This window comes from Amblyomma americanum, chromosome 4, assembly GCF_052857255.1.
Source record: "Amblyomma americanum isolate KBUSLIRL-KWMA chromosome 4, ASM5285725v1, whole genome shotgun sequence".
Classification (NCBI taxonomy): domain Eukaryota; kingdom Metazoa; phylum Arthropoda; class Arachnida; order Ixodida; family Ixodidae; genus Amblyomma; species Amblyomma americanum.
In genome coordinates, this window is record NC_135500.1 from 167,008,714 (window position 1) to 167,032,413 (window position 23,700).

The following is a 23,700-nucleotide window of genomic DNA, read 5'->3' on the forward strand; positions in this document are numbered from 1 at the left end:
TTGCCTTCTTTGAGGACCTTCGGCGGGGCGAACGACAGCTTCGCATCTTTGCAGCAGCCTCTCAGTGCCTAGAATGGCGTCGCACCATTTGCTTCAGTAGAGTCCGTTCAGTCTTTAGACGGAGGGAGTCTATCGAAGAAGAGACGTGCTCATCAAGGCGGTCACGTGGCAAATGTCGCTGCTGCGTGGCTCGAAGCACCTCCGGCACACGATGTTAGTTGCAGACGGTGCTCATGTGACCGATCCGCATGCACTTCCTGCACTGTAGCGTCTTAGGTACTAAAGGTCGAACTGGGTGTCGAAAGTGCCCAACCTTCACGTATGATGGTATGTAGTCAGCATTGAAGGTAAGCTTGATTCATATAGACCTTCCGAGGCGCTGAACTTGGATTATTGAAATGCTGTTGGTCGCCTGTTTGATTAACATAAGCAAATCGGCGTCACAGATGCCGATGTCGACGTTGTAAATTACGCCAGACGTAGTGCCGCTGTCTTGGAGGATTAGGTAGTGTACGCTGATGTCGCCGAGTTTGGTGATGGCGGTCACACTATATAATACGCTCCGCTCCTTGACATCAATGGCAATGACGTTTTTTATAGGGCTTTACTCTAATGTCTTTCACCCCTCCTGAAACGAGGCTTTCCAGATACATAAAGGTGACTCGCCTGTTCAGGAGGTTCAGTGTGTCGGTTCGTTGGTTATTGTGGTAAACAAGACGGTATTTACCAGGGAACTTCATGCTCTGATGACCATTGACGGACTTGACGAGGACGCCTCAGCTTCTCTCCGCAGTCTGCGCTTGTTCTTCTTGCTAACGACTCGTACAAACCCGTCGTCGGTCGAGGAGTCATCACTTGGCGCCGAGTACACCGCAGTGTCCTGGGTGCTTGAGTCATTCAGGTGGAAGAGGCGCTTTCTTTAGGCGGCCGCTGCCGACACACCGTGTTTCAAAGCAGGTCCAGCATCCTCCACTTCCACCGCCGTGACAAAAAAGAAAGCGGCGCCTCCCTAGTTATGGCAAAAATAGCCAAAAAACTTCAGAGTCGTCGTTGTTTTTGCAGTTGGCCTTTGGTGGAATGGCACATACCCACGGAGGGGGATCGGCCATGGTGCCTTGCACATTCAAACAGTATTGACATATTGGCGCAGTTAAGGTATACGTGGGTTGTTGTCTTTGTTGTTGGCCTTTGATGGGTGAATGCAGTGTTTTGATACAGAACTTCTTCGTCTTTCCTCATGTTCAGAGTGAATGTACATGGAAATTGTGTAAGCTGTTGCTTTTTAGCCACATTTTTTGTATAGACAGTGTAGGAAACTAGACCATTTTCAAGAATTTGATACGTCAAGCGTTTCAGAAAATACAGTATTAATCACAACACGAAGGCATTTTTGGACAAGCAACAGCATTCTAAAGTTAAAAACACCTGAATGTTTCTGCCTTTATGCACAAATAAAATTTGATTTGCTTTTTTCGCAAGAAGTAACGCATAGCCATTACAAAAGGTTTATACCTCTTACAATATTAACACAGATTACGTTGTTTTTACTGGCGAATTTTGTAAGATAATGCAGAGATAAATAGGACCAATTTATACATTCACTGGTCCCTTATAGGCTGAATAGCTTTGCGACGTTAAAAACCCCATGAGCCAAACATTCACTGGTGATAGTATTGTACTATCAACGGTACGCTTTTACATTGATAGTACAAGTAAAATTACAGGACATGTTATCCCTGGTGTCCGGATGTAAATGCTGCAGCGCTCAGACAAATACGCAGCTGGACAATATCTACCAAATTAGCCCCAACACATGATAGCAAAGCAATATGTCATAATGACTAGAGCATTCGCTTAATAAAGCTGCACGCAGTAGAACACTGAAAGTCTGAAATAAGCTTCAGTTAAATTTGCGTTGTATGCCGTGCCGAAACCAGGGCGACAAATGTACGGCAGGATATCCATAATAGCTCGTCGCATTCTAACCTCTAACCGAAACGCCATTTCGTTGCAGATTTGTGAGCATGCCGTCTCCTCCTTCATTTCTCTATTGCGCCTGCCAGTTATGGCACTCATTTCACTCATTGGCATTCGCTTGCAGCATACACATGAAATAATATTAAAGCAGCATAAAAAGAGCTGGGTATAGTATTCCTTTCAGATACTGATCTAAGTTCACCTCCATCTGATATCACCGTTCTCCCCTTCTTCTTTTCTTTTGTTACGACATTTCCTGCCGAACAGTAACACCGCCATTCAGCAGACGGAAGAACGGACTCTAACTACGGTTTTTGTTATCCATAGTTTAATCTGTCTAGCCAAATTCCTCTTTGCTGACTGTCTCGATTGACTATCGCGACTACCACACACTCAATGCCGAGAGAAGTTAGCCTAAATTATTTTTACTTTTCGTGAAACCCGCTCCCTGCATTAGTGGTGTGAGCTTGAACGGCGGAGCGAAGCCCTGAATTCGGGTGCCTCAATGGCCAGCGGATGCGAGCGGACATCAAGGCACCCTACCCTGAATCTGAGCGCATCGCCATCTAGACCGAAGTTCTTCAGTAAGCAACGAGTGAAGACATACTGCGGAGCCACCCACTGGCAATTATTTCGGCCGTTCAATCTCACGATGCTCTTGTATGTGCAGTTCTTCTATGCCTTGCTAACGCATCGTGAGACCACTTTGAAATCATCTCACTGAAAGTATTAAAATGCGAAAGTTAGTCTTGGATCTTGCGATGTGTTTAAAGAAATGAGATGGATCTTCTAAACATTTTAAACCTTACAGAAATGTACTGAACAAATAAATTAGCTTCTGTATCGATACCAGTAGCTCATATCCATTATTTTTCACTGGCTTTGCCTGCTGAAATGAGCAGTCTATCACTGAGAACATAAAAAAAACGTAGCATTAGTAGTTGCGGATATGCGCAATTAAATGATAAAGAATGATATAGAATAATGAAATAATGATATATAGATAAAGAATGATATCGGACACCAATAGGCAGTGTCTTCGGGCCATTGACCTGAAAACGAATATAACATTTCACCTCTTTAGCACCGAGGGCCGAAGTAGTGCGATTTTTATTACTTCCTAAAACAAAATTGTTCTTTACGGTGCATACAGGGCACAGTGCACTGTTGAAACAGAAAGAAATTATTTCTTACGAAGTAACTGCCTGCACAGACCACCGAACGAAATACGTCATCAACATCGCCGTCAGCCACGTTACTCCAGCGAAGAACAAGGGTCTCTTCAGTTAACTTCGACTACTTTTCTTGCGCAAGTCACAACCAGCCGTTTAGCCTCGAAAGATAATGAACAAGCAACCAAACACCATTCCTAACACATAGCCACGCATCATCCTAGCCTAGCCTAACTTGACCACTTCCCTTCCTAAAAACTTTTCGAACCTCACAACTGGTCGTGAGCCACTCTCGTCCTCGATTACGTTTTCCTATTCCCGTAGACAGAAGTATACAAGCAGCGCCGCGTCGGTCTACTTCTTTGCCCTCCTTCAGTTTCAGTTGTGCTGTTCCCTTCCTTGTCCGAACGTTTCCCTTCCATCGGTGTCCACTCTGACACTCTAGTAGCGACGCAATGCCCACATCCTCAATAACCCGTTAGGCTTCCCGTTTACGGCTCTGGAAACATACGGACAGGCCAGCGGATCGACCGGCCAAATGACCCAGTAGCGCTCAGCGCCAGGCACAGCTTTTACCTTCGTGCAGCAGCGGCAAGACGGAGAGCGCGAACTCCTCGCTAAGCCTGGACTCATTCTTTCGGCGACAGCACTTGGGCCAGCTGGACCTCTTGGCCCCGTGGTAGGCGGCCGACGCCGACGGATCCGCAGCGACGGGCGCCAGCGAAGTGCCGGCCGCCCTTGCCGAGCTTCGGCGACAGCACAGCAGCGGCTCGCTGAGTGCGCCCAGTTCTGTCTCCGAGCAGCTACGTTCCGCACACTGAGTGAGCGTTACGCTGAGCATACTGCTCTCGAGAAGCACGGCGTCAGGCATGCACATCACACTGCTCCCGCAGCCCGTCCCATGCACGTACGACAACACGAGCCTCCGCTGTCCGTGGCTACTTGTGTCACTTTCTTCTCTCCGTGAAGCGAAAATTCCCGCTGCTGCCCCCGTGCGCCCCCGCTTTTTTCACTGTCCAGTCCCGCAATGACCGTTGGGCAGCGGTGTAGCGAACTTCAGCGCAGCGCTTCCCTGAACTGCCGCGGCGCCGGCCGCCGGCGTGCAGGTCCCGCAGGGGCTGCTGGCGCGCCGTGAGTCGCGTATCGACGATTTTGCGGCACCGTGAGAAGTGAGTTGATGAGGGGGCGGGCAATAGGGCAAAAGAGGAAGAGGCCTTCAGTGCGTGACGTGGCTTCCTGTTTCCGGTCCGGTCGTCTCTCCCAGGTAAACCCGGCCATGCTATGGTTGTTATCGATGGGCCGGTGGAAAAGGAGGGCGAGGATGAAGCGGGAGGGGAGGGACGGTCCTTGTGCCTCCTGGCAACGCTGTTGTCTCTGCAGGGCCAAGCGAGGGCTGCAGTACGGCGTGTCGCCGACGTACGAGCATGCACTGAATCGAACTCAGCCTTATAGCTGTGTGGGCGCCATTGCTGAGGTCTCTGACGGCAGTGAAACTATTACTTGTCTTGTTTTGCTTGGCCTCCGCGTGGTAACTCAAGTAAATAATTGCTTCCGAATCTGTGCTTCCATTCCATCGCATTGTATGATCCGTGTTTCGGTAGATGACATGCCCCATGTCAGTAAGTAGCTATACGATATAGGATGTTGATATTGCCCGTGACCTTGTAAATATCATGGGACATAATGCCGCACGTAGTTTTTCTCACGCCCCCCCCCCCCCCCCCCGCATGAAATTTCATGCCTCAGGCCTTTGAGAATATGTTACCTAAAAAGCGGAATACCAGAAGCGTGGACATGAATTATTTCGGTGCCTTGTTTCACCAGACTGCGAAACTACTTCACTTTATTGCAGATTGCAAGGGATTATCCCTTGTAACCTGCAATAGTGAACTCATGTCAGCCAATTCGCCAGAAAAACTAAGTCAAAATGTTCACATCTCAAGTCTTTGAAGACAATTCAGCTTTGTACTTCATCTTACTATCAACCGGCCAGTGCATGATTGCATAGCAGCATTCATGCGAAGAGGAGACTGTGGCTTGAATTATGCGTTGGGATCATGATGGCATAATTAAGTCATCCCGTGTTAGCAACGCGGCCTTTTCTTTAGACGTGAAAAAGCACTAATATGCACGAATAGCTTGAGCCCCATGGGGGATTGTGAAGTGCGAATTTGAGCAAATTGTCTACGAGGCGAAATTAGCTGCTGAAAATGCTGTAATTCAACAATGAACACACAAGTCAGGAAGGCAGACTAGCCATAGGGTAGACCGCAATTTGCGGGCAAAGCACGTGCATTGAAAATAGATTAACAGGACTTAAGATTAACTATAAAAGTGATATTTATGCGGCTAGGAAAAAAAGTATCTTCGATCAGTCGTAAATCAAATGTGCGGTTTCGTGAACACAGCATCCTGAGGTTTCTGGCTTTCCGTATGCTGTGCCTCCTTGTTTCATTGTTTAATTATATCAATTTGTCTGACCGCTCAAGATTATTTGCAAATTGCGTTGGGTGACAATTTTATAGTTGCTGTTTATATCTGGTGCACCAACTAAATGTGACCAAAATGTCAAAAAAACGGAGTGCTCTAGGCCAGAAAAATCAATTGAGTGCTGTTTAAAGTCGCATAGCCTAGCCAGCAATGTTTATTTTTTTTTTCGGGAACTTAATTAATTCGTAAAAAGCAATGAGCTAAGTTTTAAATATTGTTGTCAGGAATAAAATGTCAGTGCGGAAGTTGTAGGTAGTTCTGAAAAACGCCCGGCCGAACTGTTTCACCACAGCGCCACTGCGTAAGTAGCTTTTCTTGCCAGCCTTAAAGAAAACTCGCAAATACAAAGATTCCACGTGACATCGGTGCTGCTTCAACTGTTCCAAAACGCGTCCCAGAAAATATACTCTGCTTTGCTCCGGAGCGCTCTTCATCTACGTGGCTGTGTGTGACCACTGGGCGAGATTTAAGCGCCAGGAGCTGTCACATGTCAGCTTTCTTTTAAAGTCGGTAGATAAAGGTATGTAAATTGTACCTTTGTGTGAACATTTCATCCAGCTCTTCCTAAAAACAACCTACAAGTTCTGAATTGACAAAAGTAACCTCATTAGTGACTACGGAGCAGGAAAACATACGGTAGACAATGACGTGCGACTCTTAGCAGCCCTTAGTTGATTTCACTGAGCTAAGTCACTCCGTATCTTGTAAAAACTTGGTGGCGTCTACCAGGTAGGCCTTTTATATGAGGAATAGCATCCGACACTTCTAGAAAGTTGTATGGAAAAGTGTAGGTGTTGCTGTTAAACCTTGACCAAGATACCGTGTACATGCCTTTTCCTGTAAATGTCCTTAATACTACAGCTCGACGCATTTTCTGGGTTAGTGTTACATGCACACAAAATTCGGACCTCAACCGGAAGACTAAATACGTAGAACACATTTTATAGGTCACATATTCAAAGTATACAAGGTATTTTCGTGCGCTCCTCAGTGGGTACCCACTTTTCCCAAAATTAACCGCTCAGATAATAATGTGCGGCTTGCGCAACACCTCCAAACTAAATGGTCTAAACTGGTAGCACGCTCCTAAGCCACCTTTGCGATAGTCCCTCCGCATGCATGGTGCCGTCATTATTGGGGTAAACGTATAGACTAGCGTAGTTTGCAAGGCAGATCTCAGTGACATCGTTCAATAAAGTTCAGAAAAAATGAGAAGAGGATTTATATCAACAACACGTGAAGAACAACTTGAGTATCAGTGCGTGCGTGCGTGCGTGCGTGCATGCATGTGTGTGTGTGTGTGTGTGTGTGTGTGTGTGTGTGTGTGTGTGTGTGTGTGTGTGTGTGTGTGTGTGTGTGTGTGTGTGTGTGTGTGTGTGTGTGTGTGTGTGTGTGTGTGTGTGTGTGTGTGTGTGTGTGTGTGTGTGTGTGTGTGTGTGTGTGTGTGTGTGTGTGTGTGTGTGTGTGTGTGTGTGTGTGTGTGTGTGTGTGTGTGTGTGTGTGTGTGTGTGTGTGTGTGTGTGTGTGTGTGTGTGTGTGTGCGTGCGTGCGTGCGTGCGTGCGTGCGTGCGTGCGTGCGTGCGTGCGTGCGTGCGTGCGTGCGTGCGTGCGTGCGTGCGTGCGTGCGTGCGTGTTGCTCTCTTCTATATGCACGCGGCAGTGATAGTCTTGGTAATAGTCGACATGCTTCTGTCTGTCCTCGCTAGGTAGTTCGTGCCGCGACCGTCAGGAGGCAGTGTGGTTTCTTGTTCAATGACAAGCGCGAAACCCCAAGAGTGTAGGCCACACTGCTAGACGAAGTAGGAAATGGCTAGTAAGCAGTTCACCCACTATTATGGTCGTCATAAAGAAGTGATGCTTGTTGCGCGAGTTGGTGATTCATGATGGTAAGATGGTTTATGGTTTATGGGGGTTTAACGTCCCGAAGTGACTCAGGCTATGAGAGACACCGTAGTGAAGGGCTCCGGAAATTTCGACCACCTGGGGTTCTTTAACGTGCATCGACATCGCACAGTACACGGGCCTGTAGAACTTCGCCTCCATCGAAATTCTACCACCGCGTCCGGGATCGAACCCGCGTCTTTCGGGCCAGCAGCCGGGCGCCGTAACCCCTCAGCCATCGCGGCGGCTATGATGGTAAGAACAGCGCGTAACAAAACTGGACAAAGAACGTATTAACCTATGGCTGACGAATTTGTCACAGTGGCTTGCAGCCAACCAACTAGCACTGAATGTAAATAAAACCAAGTATATTGTATTCTTTTCTAGCAACAAACCAATTCACTTCGCTCATCCGATAATTTATCAGTCTCGACCTTGAGAGCGCCTTACGGAAGTTAAATACTTAGGCGTACAATTCCACACAAATCTCCGCTGGACACCAAATATTCAGCGCATTAAGCGTACCATAGCACAATGCATTGGAATGCTGAACAGGCTTTGCCCATAAAGGCGCCAGCTTTATTTCAGTGCAGTTCATTCCAGGTTGCACTATTGTTTGCTTATGTGGGGAGTCACCGAGAAAACTAATCTTGAAAGCCTTTTTTTTATTGCAAAAGAAATCTATTCGGTTTATTGAAAATTTATCAAGGTATGACTCCACATCTTCCTACTTCAGCAAGAACCGAATACTACCTATACAAACATTATATTATGAGCGACTGTCTCAGGTGGCATTCTTGGAAATCATAGCCAATCGGCAACAATTTTTTCTAAATACACGACTGATCAAACACTATATGAGTTTAGACGCACAAATCTGCAGAAACTAAGAAACAGAACAAACTACGGTATGCAGTTTTTGAACTGGCAAATCCCAAAACCGTTTGATCTCCCATCCCGAGTTAATTGATATAATGGAGAAATCTTCCTCTCTATTTGCTTTTCGTAAGCGGGCGAAAAGTTTCTTACTGGAAAATGCACTATATTTTTTTCTGCTTACATCTTTCTATTGATCGCACATTTGTTTTATTTTCTATGTACAGAGTTAGTTTCTATACATATGTTGGATCTGTGTCTGCTCTTGCACTGCTCTGTTCTGTGATTTTTTTGTTTTTTTCTACGTATACAGTTAGTTTCTATAGATATATTTATCTGTCTTCTCTTGCATTGTCCTTTTCTGTGATTTTTTAGACGTGTTTTGTGATTAATAAGAATAGAATGAAAGTTTATATTAGAAAGTCGTGCTGTACAAACATTTACGTCGTGATCATTATATTGTTTATGTATGCGTATATGAGTGCTCCTTGCTGTTGTGTTCGAGTGGTGCTTAGGGCCCAGTCAGGCGGATTGATTTTCGCCTTTTGCCCTCGGCACCAAGACGCTGCGTAGTCCGAATTTCTTGCATAAAAAAATAAAAGGCATGTCGCCATGTGTTCTTTCTTTGTCCCGTCTTGTTACGCGCTGTTCTTACCTGTCATAAAGAGAAGGTGCCTTTATTCGCTCTTTTTGTTTATCTTTTGTTTTTGGGGCATAAAAATGGGCGCTTGTGCGACAAGCTGCTTCCAAATAGAGCGTATTTAGGACTGCAGTACTCGCCTTATATCGTTTGCTATCAGTTGCTGCTAATGTCAGTTGTGTCAGTTCTTAATGTGCAACTCACAGCTGCTTCCCGAACATCTGGGTACCTTTAGTAAAAGCTGAATTCACTTTCCAGCCGACTAGAGTACTCATATTAAACACGCTCAAGTGTATCAGTTGACAAGAGGACTAGCCAATGTTAACTTCCTGCTTATTTACATGAAATGTTGGCCCTCCGACGAAGAACGCGTGGAAAAAAATGAGCGAATAATTTCGCCTTTTTTGTCATGTTTAGTAGTGATGAGCATAAACGAAGCGTCGGCCAAAATGAAGCTATTTGCCGAAAGCTAAAAGGCGAAAGCACACGAAATGAATGCAATGGTTTTATGTATGCCTGCACAGAGCACCAAAAATTCAGCAACTTTAGTTTTTAGTTACGGTTAGATGATCACAGCTGTCGCCAGTACCTATCTTTAGTTTGTTTTAGGATGTGTGTATACTACGGTACTGTCCAGAGCATGGCCTCATTTTCGTTGCAGTGCACTAGTCAGGCAGGTTGATCGGTCGTAATTTTCATCATCCTTCTTACATGCGTTGTGACAATCATGGAAAAATGGCTTACATGTGAGCTAAACAAAAGCGAAACGAAAACGAAAACACCAGGCTCGTCTACTGCGACATGAAGGCGTACAGAACTGACTAAACCATTTGTGCACTGGCCCATCATTGCTTACGCCTATCTCCATTAGCAAAGCCAAATATTGTGCTGTTCACATGTGTACTCAATGCTGCCGAAGAGGAGTTTCTATACTCGGTGGAACACTCGGTCAATTTCTGTGGTTTGAACCGAAATTAAAAATTAAATTGATCAATTCTATCCATGAGTCGTAAGGTTAATCGAAAGCATTTGCACCGAAGCCTAATTTGGTTTATATGGATTAAACAAGTGGGCTAAATTCTGGTCCGAGGTTTGAGAAACTCGGGGAGTGTACAGCAAAGACATTCATATGTCTCAATATACAGAAGCCATCAGCTTTGCTTTCTGAATTTGCATGAAGTTTTCTGCAATTGCATTCATTTGAAAGAGTCGAATATAACAAGCCTACCAGATAGATTTGTATTAACAGAGTAATTGAAAGGAAAGCAAAATATTCCGACTAGCTTAAAGCTGTTCCAGAAACAACATTGACTACAGCGCAAAAACACTAACTTTGGTTCGGAAGTAATCAGCAAGGCATTCATGTGAACAAATAGCTATATGAATGGAGATGGGTAAAAATCACGCTCCACGCCTGACTCCAGAGGTCAATGCACTTATCGTGGACGCTACAAGTCGTGGTTACACTCTCTGTCAGCCATTTATTATCCTTTCTGCCTTCCTACAGTTTAATTTCATCGCGATATTAAAAATTTAGAATTTTACTGCAGTGACTACAGCATGAATATTCCTTACTTCCTGTCAAACAATAGCTGTCAGTGCTTTCATGTTCTCATTCTTGGTCAGAATATATGTTTTCGGTTATTAAAAAATTTACGCTAAAAAGATTTCACGCGTTTAGTCACACGTTTCTGGTGCTTTAAAAAATTTAAGCCACAAAGTTTTGGCAGGTCTTTAGTAGTAAAAAAAAAAACCTTGTTTTATGCAGCGTGACTAAGCTTTACGCTGAAGGAAAAGGAGAAAGCGAAGGCTCTTATCTACAATACAGCAAGTCAAATCGCTGAAAACCACAAACGACGATGTTTTCATTTCCCAATGCCGAAAGCGCACTGTGTTCGGAAATCGATAGCGGCAACAAACAAAACAGTTACGAAAGCACATGACAGACCGCGTCACTGCTCAGTATTCTTTACTATTTTTCTGAGTTGAACGTTAGTGGTAGTAAATGCAATGTTCTCCAGAAAAACACCTTGCATATAAATGAAAGTGCTGGTATCAGCGTGCAGTTGCAGATGCTAAAGGACACACATTACACTTCACACACTATATGCATGGCGCGATGACATCGTGAAAAGATCGGTGCGCGGTTACCGTTGCCCCTTCACCAGTTTTGCAAGCGCTTGTTTGAAAGGCCAACACTTAAATCTCGCTCATTAGTAGGTAGAGCAGCGGTGAAACTTTTCGTCACGGGTCGATTGCAGCGCTTTCCGGTGTGGTTTACGCTGTGCAATTGCTAATCAGGAATGTTTCGCGTGCGTCCATGAAAAAAACGAGTTCATTTCCGAGGCGTACTTACTCGCGCGTCCACTCGCCGTTACACTGCTGGGGCTAAATAGCCACAGAAAAACAAATAGTTCCGTGTTTACAAATATCTGTCGGCCGATGCCGGAACTACTTAAAACAGCGCACGGGAGAGTCACACTCACCGGGAGATGTGTAGAAGCCAAAGCGGCTCACGATGCTCAGCAGCATCATCTAGCTAGGCCTCGCTGGCTGGCTCCGCGCTGGCACAAACGAAGGACGACCGACCCTGCCTGACCCGAGGTGGCATCCCTACTCCAGCGACTCTCGAGATACGCGCACCACTACAGACGCGAACGAGACGCTTCTGCTTTCTCCTCTGGCGTTTTCCTTGACTCGCGTCGCTGACTCGTCGATGGAAAGCGTCGTCGCCGTTTCCGTGCCACGGCGCGACGCTCAGTTTCGAAGGCATTCTTCTCGAAGGAAGGGCAACGGCTCGCGGATGGACCGGGAAGCCCGGAGGCTCGACATGGTGGCCGCTGAGAACGAGGGGAAGGAACTGGGTGGGAGGTGGTTGCCATGGCGACGATGGTTGCCAGGCAACTCCGGAGAGGGAAAAGCAGAAGGAAAAGAGGGACAGGGGAGCTGCGGGAAAGGGGACAACGTCGCTTGATGAGACCGTTGGCCCCAAAGTGGGCGCGGGCCGCGTGGCCGCCAGGTGATTTATGCGGAAGGCACCAAAAACCGTATAACTCAGTGGTGCGCGTGTACGGTTAAGTAACAATGGGCTTGATGAATTTAAGCTCTTCCACGCGAGAGGTGGCTGACGCTGAATAAGCGACGTCGTGGGTGGACGTTGTCATTCATTCAGCGGGCACACGTGCTTTGACCTGGGTGTTGCCCCGTGCAGAGTTTGTCTACTTTCTCCTGTCAGAGACTTCCGCGTTGTTGTGTTTGTTTACGCTCGCGGCATTTTCGCCGCACGTTACCCAAAGAAGAAAGCACGGAATATGCGAACGTATGTAGAGTTGTCTTCATCGGTGCTGAGCCATTCTTTACAAAGTACACAGAGGTGTAAGGTCGTCTCTTGTTAACTTTCTCACAGATGTCACCATAGGCGCTTGGGCGAAGTTGCAGATTGGCCGTGTGAACAACGCCACCTTGACCCAAAGTTTCGAATTTCGCTGTAAACGATTTCCAAACGAGTATGTTCCTATATCGACCAGCGACATCAGCTTCCTAGGACAAGAACAAAAATTAATTTTTAGACCCGCTGCTTTTTTTTCCTCATACCTTAAAATAACAACATGGGTTTTGTTTAAAGGAACTTTAAATAGAAAGACCTCACAAAAAAATTGGATAAATTATTCCTCGCAAACACTGCCGACGTTCTTCCTAAGGAGAAAGGTTGGCACGTCGCTGAAAAATCGCAAATGATTTTCTCAAAACCCTTCAGCATTCAAACATCCTGCTAAAGTTGATGCCGCCAGAAGAATTAACTGATGGGCTAGTTGATTTTCAGCCATTATGTTCATCTCATTCAGCGCAAAACACACACCAGACAAAACAAAAAAAAAGAAAGGAACACACAAGACGAAACACGGTGAAACCGAAACACAAAGCTCCCGTGTATCGTCTTGTGTGTTCATTTCTTTTGTCTGATGTGTGTTTTACGCTAAATGAGATGAAAATAATTGCTGCCGTCTACGTCATTTTTGTCACTTAGTTGTGCCTCCACCTCTCCTTCCAACCAGAGCGGGAATACCAGGCAGCGTCACGTGGCATTTCGTCTGCCATATCGGCCGCGCCTGGCGACTGCAGCTGATAGATCTCCGGTTGGACTGTGGGTTGCGTTCTGTAACGCGCGTCAACGCTGTCATGTTCAGTGATTCTCCGCGATCAGGCGTGACCCACCGAGAGTGCAATTTTTGGTGGTTTTTTCATTAATGATTCAGAGTCTCGTGCACATATGGACGGCACCTGCTTAATGTTCTCGCTGTTTTCTCCGAGGGGATATCACACAGTGAGTGAGTGAAGCAAGTTGTCATTCGATTTGTTCTCGCGTCGAGCCAAGGTTGTAAAGAGTTCATTCGCGTCAGTGGTTGCTGAAGTCAGGAAGAGTAGTGGAGAACATGCCCTCGTGCAGAGCCTACATCTCTGTAGCGGATTGAAGACCCCTTCCAGCACCAGACAAGTAATGCTCTTGAAATAAAAGACGGTGTCAGGAAGAATAACTACAGCCTGTCGGCGTTCGCGCGTTTGCCTCAGCACACATCTCACGCACTCTGCATGATTAATGTGCGAAAGCAAGTTCGGCAACTGGCGAAGCTTTGAATGCTAATTGCATATACCCCGTCTGAGCGAGTTTTATGTTCTGCCTGTCCATTCGAAAACAACCTAAGATTATTTGTAACCATACAGCAAGGTGCAAGAAAAACACGCTGGTCTTGTCCATTCGTCGGAGGCGGGAGATTTGTGAAATATTTTTGAAATATTTAGAAATATTTCCTTCTCCTGAAGTGTCAAGCGTGAGTACATTTATCCCTTGTTCGCGTTGTGGCTGACGTATGTTTCGGTGGAGCTTATTTGTTGCTATCCTGGTAAATTTAGGGGAGGACTTATCGCTGATTCTCTCTCTCTCTTTCTGTGTGTGTGTGTGTGTGTGTGTGTGTGTGTGTGTGTGTGTGTGTGTGTGTGTGTGTGTGTGTGTGTGTGTGTGTGTGTGTGTGTGTGTGTGTGTGTGTGTGTGTGTGTGTGTGTGTGTGTGTGTGTGTGTGTGTGTGTGTGTGTGTGTGTGTGTGTGTGTGTGTGTGTGTGTGTGTGTGTGTGTGTGTGTGTGTGTGTGTGTGTGTGTGTGTGTGTGTGTGTGTGTGTGTGTGTGTGTGTGTGTGTGTGTGTGTGTGTGTGTGTGTGTGTGTGCGCGCGTGCGTGTGTGTGTGTGTGTGCGTGCGCGCATGCGTGCGTGCGCGCGCGCGTGTGTGTGTGTGTGTGTGTGTGTGTGTGTGTGTGTGTGTGTGTGTGTGTGTGTGTGTGTGTGTGTGTGTGTGTGTGTGTGTGTGTGTGTGTGTGTGTGTGTGTGTGTGTGTGTGTGTGTGTGTGTGTGTGTGTGTGTGTGTGTGTGTGTGTGTGTGTGTGTGTGTGTGTGTGTGTGTGTGTGTGTGTGTGTGTGTGTGTGTGTGTGTGTGTGTGTGTGTGTGTGTGTGTGTGTGTGTGTGTGTGTGTGTGTGTGTGTGTGTGTGTGTGTGTGTGTGCGTGCGTGCGGGGGGGGGGTACAAGGATATGACGAAAATGTTCTTCCTTCATATGAATTGCAGGTCCTTCTGAGAACGGATTGGGGGTGAACTCCACCTGTCTCGGAGTCGATGCAGCAATCGTAATATTTTATCGTGACTCGTCACCTTAAGCCTACGACTTCAGGCTAGCCTGTTCTTTTCGAAAAAATAAAACAGCTTTTCGCTGTGCGGTAATTCACTAAGGCGGAGCATTATTGCCGTGAGGCGCAGTAGACATGTCTAAATTACCAGAGAGGCAGTACCCTGGGACGTGCTGGCTAATCAGCATGCCAACCTCTCTCGACACGCGTTTAAAAAGCTTTTACAAGTGCACTGCCAGTGGAAGACGCGGTCGCTTCTCCGACGGTACTTGCCCTTTGCCGTCGAAATAGCGCTGAACGAGAAAACGATGAACCAATAGCAGCTGGTGGAAAAACGACGACAGCAAGCTCCGTTGAAAGAACCCGCTAATGGTGTCTTCACATGCGCTTCACTTTTACGCAGTTTTTGGCTTATCAGAGCTCTTTTTTACGTAACAATCACAAATTTGCTACGAAATAAAACTATAGCCTATCAGTGTCGCTTAACTCTTCTTCGTTTAAGTGTTCTTTAACGTTGCCAAAGCGCAGCATGAAGTTGCGCAACTATATTAACACTCTACCTCGATCGTTTTGTTCTATCGCTTTTCAAAATTAGTGCTTTGTTTTGAATTATCTGCTTGCAGTGTATGAGCCCAAGCTGTTTTGCATGGTCTAGAAGAATGCTGGGCATTCTTACAATGTCAGTAATTAAGAGCATTGAGCCAAGTTACGTTATTCGATGTTAGGAAAAGCTACTGCTGCGGGAATGAACATGAAGTAGTAACGGCGACAGGCGCCTGGCGCTAGTAACGCCTTTTCCTTTCTGTCTTTCTTTCTTTCTTTCTTCCTTTCTTTCTTTCTTTCTTTCCTTCTTTCTTTCTTTCTTTCTTTCTTTCCTTCTTTCTGAGTAGATAAGTGTTAATGCAGAGACTTGGACCAGTTGGTACATATTCATGAATACAAAACACAGCGCAATTCTGGGGACGAGAAAAAAACAAAGAGAAGAGAGCGCTGTATTCTTTTTTGTTTTTAAAATCTATATTGAAGTTTTGTCGCCAACGAATTTATCAGCACTTGTGAACAATCCGTGCACATTGGCGAGACGAAAAGGCAAAAAAGAGCTAAACACTCGCACTCATGCCTGCAGCTTGCACTAAATCCACCCCTCCCCCCAAAAGCAGAAGTGCCCAGGGTCCCCAGAGGAAGAACAGAATAAAAAAAAGCCTAGCCATGCAAACACAGCTGTTCGCCATTGCTGCCACCTCCAGACCACTCAACTTACTTCGCCTTTCCTAGAGATAACTTGGGCAAACAAAACGCATGTGCCTACATTGCCCTGCAGACGCAGAATCTTTGCATCGGTAATTCCTGACGAGTATTTTCTTTTTTCTGACCGCCTAGCCTAACCAAGATTGAAACTGCCAGCTGGTGACGCGTCTGCTCGAGTTTTACTACAGAGGTTTCAGTAAGAGGGGTTGACGCTTTGCGACGCCTACTCGTAAAGGCAACAAAGCTCGAAGTGTGGCTCTATGTGCGCTTCATTGCTGAGCCGTGAATACGTAGGCGAATGGGGTGTCCTGTTTGTGTGAAGCATGAAGAATAGATGGGCAAGTTGGCTTGGGCTCATACCGAGAACATAACGCAAAACGACAACACACAAAGCAGAGAAAACTACGGAACAAGCGTTGTTCGTGTGCACGAAGAGAGAAAGAAAACCAACTGCAATGTCAAGGCTGACGCTGCTTGCCCGGGGCAGAAACCACTCTACAGGTGTTGGTGTTAAATAACAAAACTACCAATTCACTCCTTTCCAGATAAAAAAAAAACTCGTAATAGCAGCTGCACTGCGCACCCGACCCTATTACAGGAACTACTGCAAGGCCAATATATGAAGGTGTCACAAAATTCGGCGCATGTTAAAGGGTTCATGACATGGCCTGCCAACAAATCATGGTTTTACAATGCAGCTGCTAGCCGTGACGTTATTATGCGTATATAGAGAGTAACTGAAGTCGTATTCGACGATATAAAAGGGTCGAATGTGCGAAGGCTGCTGGTAATGCACGAGAAATCTTTTTGAGCTAATGTTTACTTTATTTGTCTAATAAAGCTACAGCGGCGTTCAGGCTTCTCAGCAGCGCACAGAGGCGGGTGGGGCTCAGATGGAGGTCATCTACAGCTGCAACACGTTTCTGACGCAGAAACGTTTGCTCAGAGGAATAAAAACAACACCAACGAAGGTAGAGGCTATGAAAAGTTGTTTGGCGGCATCGAATGGCGGACGGCAGGAAATGGGTCATGGGTGCGGAAATATAAATCGCCACAAGCAATAACGTTATCGTCTAGCTTCGCCGCATTGCTTTGGTGCAAAGAGGAAAAGCCTGAAGATAGCCCCGACTCTAATCAGCGAGTACGTCATGACTTTAAATGTTAGAGTAAAACAACTTCGTATGATTCATCGGTAAGCTTCAAGAATTCGAATCCTTGAACCTTGTAAAAATCTCGGAGTGTTTCACTCCCCCCTTAAAAAGTGAGTAAGGCTCTAAGCGCGCATTTGGCTAGAAATTGCGGCTAGAAGTTATCGGCTCTAGCCCCTCCCTCTGTCAGCGACGGCCATACTGAAGCAGCCTGAATGACGTCATGACCCGACAACGCCATCGTTTGCTGCAAAACTGCTGCGCGCACACTCGGTGGGGAACAGAGCGCGCGCCTACGGGAGTCCGGCTATGGCACATTGTGGTGAAGTCGCCGTAATCGGGCAGAAGCTAGACAGAAAAGGGAAGGACAAAGGGCTTTGTTGCCTTTGTATCCCTGTCGCGACTTCCCCTTCTTACCCCTCTGCATTCCTGGCCTTGCAAACGGACAACCCACTTCCCATGCTCACTAACCGCAGTTCAGTCGTTCAGTCCCGAGCAAGGACGTGACCAGACGTGACCATCAGCTTATGTCGTCATGGATCGCGAGGGCGCCAGTGTTCGGACGTGAATTTCGAACGAATAAAAAAGTTGCGTGGGGTCGCAGAGCATTTTGTTGGGAGATGAGATAGAGAAGTTTTCTGTGACATAGGATGGCAGTGGCTGCGTCCTAGAGATACCGTCATGTTACTGATGATGAGTAGGTAGAGGAACCCGAGAATCCCGCTCTCTACAAAATGCTCCATCCTTGGCGACGTCATCCAGGTGAGTTTAGGAAAGGCTGTTCTCATATGGGGCGTTCTAAAGTTATTCTCGTCTCTATTTCGCACCGAGGCATGAGCGAAGTTCTGGCGGCCTTTTTTTTTTTTTACAGGTGATGTTTGCAGGAATATAAGACGGGAGCAGACAGGTAAGTAAGCCTTGAAATAAGTTGTACGTAAGATAGCTGGATCCATGGTAACGGCCTCTTCTCCATCCTCTTAGCGTGCCTCTCTCAAGCCCACCACATGGATGAAGCCGCTCGATCTTCCCAAAAAGAAGGACTCTTACGCAACCATCCCTATCTCGAGTTTTAACACAGGGTGTAAGCTTCGCGTGCAAGCGCGGAAGCTGACACTTGCAGCATGCAACTCGGGCCAGTTTTAGCGCGAAATCACTACTCTAGACGTACCAACCCCGGAAAAGGATCTTGTCATCTCGTCTTGTCTTGCCTTGTGCTCGGGCTTAGCCCGAGCCTACCCGAGTAAGCTCGGGTAAGTTCGGAGGAACGTCGCGCCAGCTGTAGCCAGTGCGAGGAGGGCGTCGCTCCACCTAGGTCACTTAACCTTGTGGCGTCATCACAACCTTCCCTCGCAGGTGGCAGTTAAATTATAGACTGGTCGAACGAGGTTGCTCGGGAAGAGCAACATGAGTCGCACAATTCCTGCCGGTGGCCGTGATAGAACCAGCCACCTGCCAGTGCGGTGGTGCATCGCTTTACCGCTGCGCCACTGCGCAGGTAGTGGTATACGAGGAGTTGAGTTGAGTTGTTGTATGCTACAGGTGGGATTAGCGTTGTTTAGACTGCCGGCGATTGCTCCACCGAAGCGTCATTGATATGGTAATAACGACCTAAAACCTGCCGGATCTGCCCCGCTATGCGCACAGTCACTTATAATATATTCCACTCTCGCAGTCACCATCTATGCACACACTCACTCACAGAAGAACATAGTCCACTCCAGAAGACACCACCTACGCACACATTCAATCACAGTAGACCATAGTCCGCTCCTGCTGTCACCACTTAGAGACAAGATCAGTGTCCCGCAGAAATGTTAAAAGAAAGTGTGTAGCCTCCCTTATGAATGTCTGATTTCCACTCGGGTAGAGAATGTCCGGAACTGTACTGTGAAGGGTTCCTGTCTTCTTGAAGGAAGCGAACATCACATACCTTTCCGCGATGTACTCTGCGCAGTACATGATATAATGTTCGATATCCCTGCACACACCACATAAAGCACATAGCGGAGATGGTGTCATGCCCGTTTTATTCATCCAGGTAGGAGTGCGAGCACAGGCCGTGCGAATACGACGTTGTAGAGTCGCCTGGGATCTTCTCAGTCCCTTGGTCACACCTGGCTTGTAAGGCGCACCCCAAGGGTACTCAAATGATCGAGCACCGTTTTCCTGTAGAGACTTTCTCCATCTTGAGGTACTTTTTTTGATGGATTCCTTGACAGAGCTCTATGGGCGAGACTGTCTGCCACCTCACTGCCTCTGGTTCCTATGTGAGAGGGCACCCATTGGAAATATAGAGTAAAGCCTCGGCTGTGCAGATTCTGCACCAAGCGTAGAGAGCTTATAGACAAGACATCAGTAGGCAAACCGCACTCTAACCTCCAAAGGGCAGAATTTGAATCAGTTAGGATGACAAAAGGTTGAGCCGGACAATACCCTAACTTCCGTAAAGCCGCCTCGATAGCAACACTTTCGGCCGTTGTGGAGTATACGACAGCAGTAAAGCGTACAGACCACTTACAGTCCAAAGAAGGAATGTAAAAAGCCGCTGCGCTAGCTTGTTTGACCTTGTCCACCAAACCGTCCGTGAAAATTTGAAGATGGCGGGCATACTCTGTTTCTTAATGTCCAAGTACGAGCGAACGCGTTGCTGCCAAAGGAGAGCTGTGCTTTGCGCTCACATGGGGAATTGTGAGCTACAGTCGAGGGTCGGAAAGGCCAGAGGGGTTTCGACCGTTTCTTTTGCCTTCGAAAATTAAGGCCTAAAGAACTAAGAGTATTAAGTGCCAAGTAGGCCTTCGACTCACATCACTTGCAGAGCCGCCGGAGAAGGGATTGCCCAGCTACCATCTCTCCTAGGCGCCCAAGATACATTAATAGTCTCTGAGAAGCGACAAGGCTAAGAGGTTTCGATAGAGACTCGTGAAGTACAGCCTTGTTCGCAGCCGCCTGAGGAACTCCAATGGCTCTTCTTAGGCCCTTTCTATGGAAAACTTCGAGACGAAAAAGCTTTGATGCCAGGGGGAAATTAAAGGTAACTGATAAATTATGTGACTGACCACCAGCGCTTTGTGAAGTTTCACCATTGAAGAAGGATGGTTTCCCGATTTCTCACTTCCAATTCTACGGATCACATTGAGACGCGAAGATAGAGATGGGACAGTCGGGTCGACAGCTTTTCGCCGTGCACTGCAGACGGGAGTCAATAATGACGCCCAGGAAACGCGTGTGATTGAATTGGTAGATGAAACAATGACGTGACCAAGGTCTATCTTCAACCGCACTTGACGTCTTCCTACACCTGAAAGCAGAACGAAACCGGATTTTTCCACTGATAGAGACAATCCCACACCTTGAAGGTAAGTTTGTACCGGAAGTAGAGCGTGTCGAGCTATCAGGTCTAATCGCTTGTGTTGGTAGCCAGTAATCCAAATACAGATGTCGTCAGCATATTTTGACACACGCACTTGCCTGCAATTCTTCGCAACGTATCGGGAGGTCCAGCCATTGCGACGTTAAAGAGCGTGGGGGAAAGAACACTTCCTTGAGGCAGACCTCGTGATAGAACCCTTTCGGTGCTTAAGGTACTCCCTAACCGTACACGAACCGCACGATCACTGATAAACGTGTAAATTAATATTAATATATGACCGTGTATGCCCATGCCTTGCAAACACTTCAGAATTGAGCTCTCAAGCATGTTGTCATAAGCTTTTGCAACTTCAAGAAAAATGACTAAGGTGGAAAGGCCGAAAACTCTCTCGTGTTCAATGTGACTCACCAAACCTAAGACGCTATCTTGGGCACTAAGACCTCGGCGGAATCCTGTCATACATGTTGGCAGTGAACTGCTGTGCTCAAGCCACCACGATAAGCGATAATTTACCAGCTTCTCCGTCAACTTAGCTACACAAGAGGTCAATGACACAGGGCGATACGAGGCAAGGTGCGTCATGTATTTGCCAGGCTTCAGTACTGGAACTGCATATGCCACCTTCTATGACGGAGCAACATCACCAGTCTCCGAAACTCGGTTGATGAAGTTTAGGAGCTCCTTTCTGAGTTCCAGGGGCAGATTATGCAGCATTTGGTTGGTGATACCGTCGGGACCCGGCGCACAACGGCGCCGCAGGCCACTGAGCGCAGTCTGAAGCTCCCTAAACATGAACGGGACATCCGTGATAGACCTGGAGGAAGTAGGTGGTGTATATATATCCATTCCTGAATTAGCATGTAAAAGTGCGTCTGCAAATACCTCTTCTAAGCATGCAATAGGTTTTTCCTTGCGTATTGCAAGAGCGTCAAAAGGAATGGAGACTCACCGCGATCTATGATTGTTAAGTAGTGAATGACGAATTCTGAATATATGGGAATTAACCAACTAAATCTATCGATTCCCGCCCTTAAGGCGGTTCTTATGTGTCCCCTCAAATCGAAGACTGAACACCTGTTTTCGCACGTCTACTCAGCTTTAACCTCTACCACTTTTTCACTCCACACCCCCATTCTCTAGAGCCGGGACTACTACTACGTCCTTCTCCTTGTCTACCGCGACGGGAAGAAACCTTGCGATGTTTTCTGCGGCTGAGCGTTGGTTTTAGCCATAACTACTGATTCCTCATTCGTATGGCCATTAAGTCCACCTTGTGGCATTTATGGCTGCGATGAGACAAAAAGTTTTTCAGCTCTGAAACAAACGCTGCACCGATATCTAGATCACCTAGATCCTCGCCCGCTAAAGAAGAGCGAAATCCGAGAACGGTGGGCACATCGATCGTCAGGCCTGAAGCCCTCATACAACGATCGCTTTAAAACCAATGTACTAGATGGAAAAACTCCGGAAACCATATAATACACGGCTATTACTAAATACCTCATGGCAGCGCCAAGAATGCGAGATGAGTCGCTTCGTGCATAAACAGAATGCATCGCTGTCCCAAAAAGCGTCGCCTTTTTTATTCCTGAGCAGCACTCATGGTGTGACTCGGCAGCATCGTCGAGGCGTGCCATACGGAAGACTTGGTTAGACGTTTCCTTGTAAAATGCAGCGACCATGAATGACGATGAAAAGCTTTCGTAATCGACAAAGGCCCTTGGAACCGGATGTTTGGGGCGGGGCGTGCCGCAGGTGCAGTGTTTGCGAAATCATAATACTGAAATAACACAGCAGCTTTTGTACATACGCCCACGTTGACAGTAAGGACGTTCCATGCATTTATTGATGCAGGTCATATCGACGGGAGACATGATGGGAAAGCGCAAGACCCATCATATGTGTTCCCGTGTCCGTCCGTAAAAAGTAGTGCTGAATTTGTTTCTTATTCTTTACACCGCATTTTTGCAAGCGATAAAAGGCACGTACGTCCATAGCTTCGAACGGCGCCACTGTGGTGCATGGCGTTCGTAACGATCGGGCTGTGCAGCTTACCAGGCTGTCCTCGCGCTCGATGATTGGCAGCCCGTGTGCTACATTCTACAGCCGAGGAGCTTCGTATGTGACTGGCTTAGAGTAAATCACTACGTTTTTGAAGCGCATTAAGATATTTTACCAAATACAACTGATATCAAACACTACGTAGTTTTTTCTAGCCATCGCCGCTTGAACTATCAATGCCTGCCATATCACCCGAAAACGTCAGAACACGCCCTTTCCTCAACTCTCTCCTTCCCTCCACCCCTAACTCGCTTCTCTGCCTGTACCAACTTAGGCTGGTCATGTGCGGTGCCACCAGACTGCCCCGCGCTGCAGAGGCTGCGGGGATTGCGCCGCGAGTCGCCGCAGCCATGGTGACGTAGAGTGTCTGGTGAAGTTCTCAGAGTACCACGTTCCTATAGCCCACGCCGCCCGGCTTGGAAGATATATGGCCTCTGTGAAAATTTCCACTAAGCACAGAGCTTCCAAACCCCTTGGGCTTTCCTCTAGGAACGGATTACATGCTCACGATGCAGTTTCAACAAGTTAAGAAAATTAATTTTCCCAATTTATCTTAGTGTTCGTACACAATATCTGCGGAGTTAGTTGTGTCAACTACACAGAAGTTCATGTTAGAGAGAAGGTGGGCAGATGGTTCTCGATAATCACAAAGTGAATAAGGGAGGGGAAAGCCTTAGGGTGCTTGCCAACGTTCCTACGAGAGGACTTGTCTTCGCCTGAGCAAAGCGTTGATCATTGGCGGGGTTTAATAGGGTTTTCACTCCGAGGAGGAGGTTGTGAAGTGAGAAGGGTGTTGGGATTGGTAGGGCGACCTTGTGCAGACATGATGGCTGCTAAAGGTGCTTATCCGGTCAACCGACAAAACTGTGAAAAAAAAGGCTAGCTGAGCAGAAAGGAATCCGGTGGCGTGGAGAGATAGCGAGAGTAGGCTTGAAAAGCTGTGCGTCCAGCTGGGACGGGTGGCTTGGAATGAATAGCTGTGTTCACCTGAAAAGCCCACGCTTACTATCTCTTTACGCTCCACGCCCCTGGATTCCTTTCTGATGAGCTGGCCTTTTTTCTTTTCAGAGTTTTGTTGTTAAACCGGTTAATCATCTTCAGCGGCCATCATGTCTGGACAATATTTACCCTCCCCATCGCAGCACCCTTCCCACTTCACACCC

At 46.9% G+C, this 23,700-nt stretch overlaps 1 protein-coding gene across 3 annotated transcripts in view; it reads right to left on the reverse strand.

The window, feature by feature from the left end:
* LOC144128635 (solute carrier family 35 member F3-like) overlaps window positions 1-23,700 on the reverse strand; it is a 216,255-nt gene that overhangs the window by 20,186 nt on the left and 172,369 nt on the right. Inside the window, exon 1 of one of the 3 annotated variants that reach the window (XM_077662178.1) lies at window positions 11,523-11,884. The exons of the other annotated variants lie outside the window; for them this stretch is intronic. Coding sequence (XP_077518304.1) covers window positions 11,523-11,571 — 49 coding nt within the window. The 5' untranslated portion in view covers window positions 11,572-11,884. Of the gene's footprint in view, window positions 1-11,522; window positions 11,885-23,700 lie in introns of those variants that run through there. 3 annotated transcript variants of the gene reach the window in all.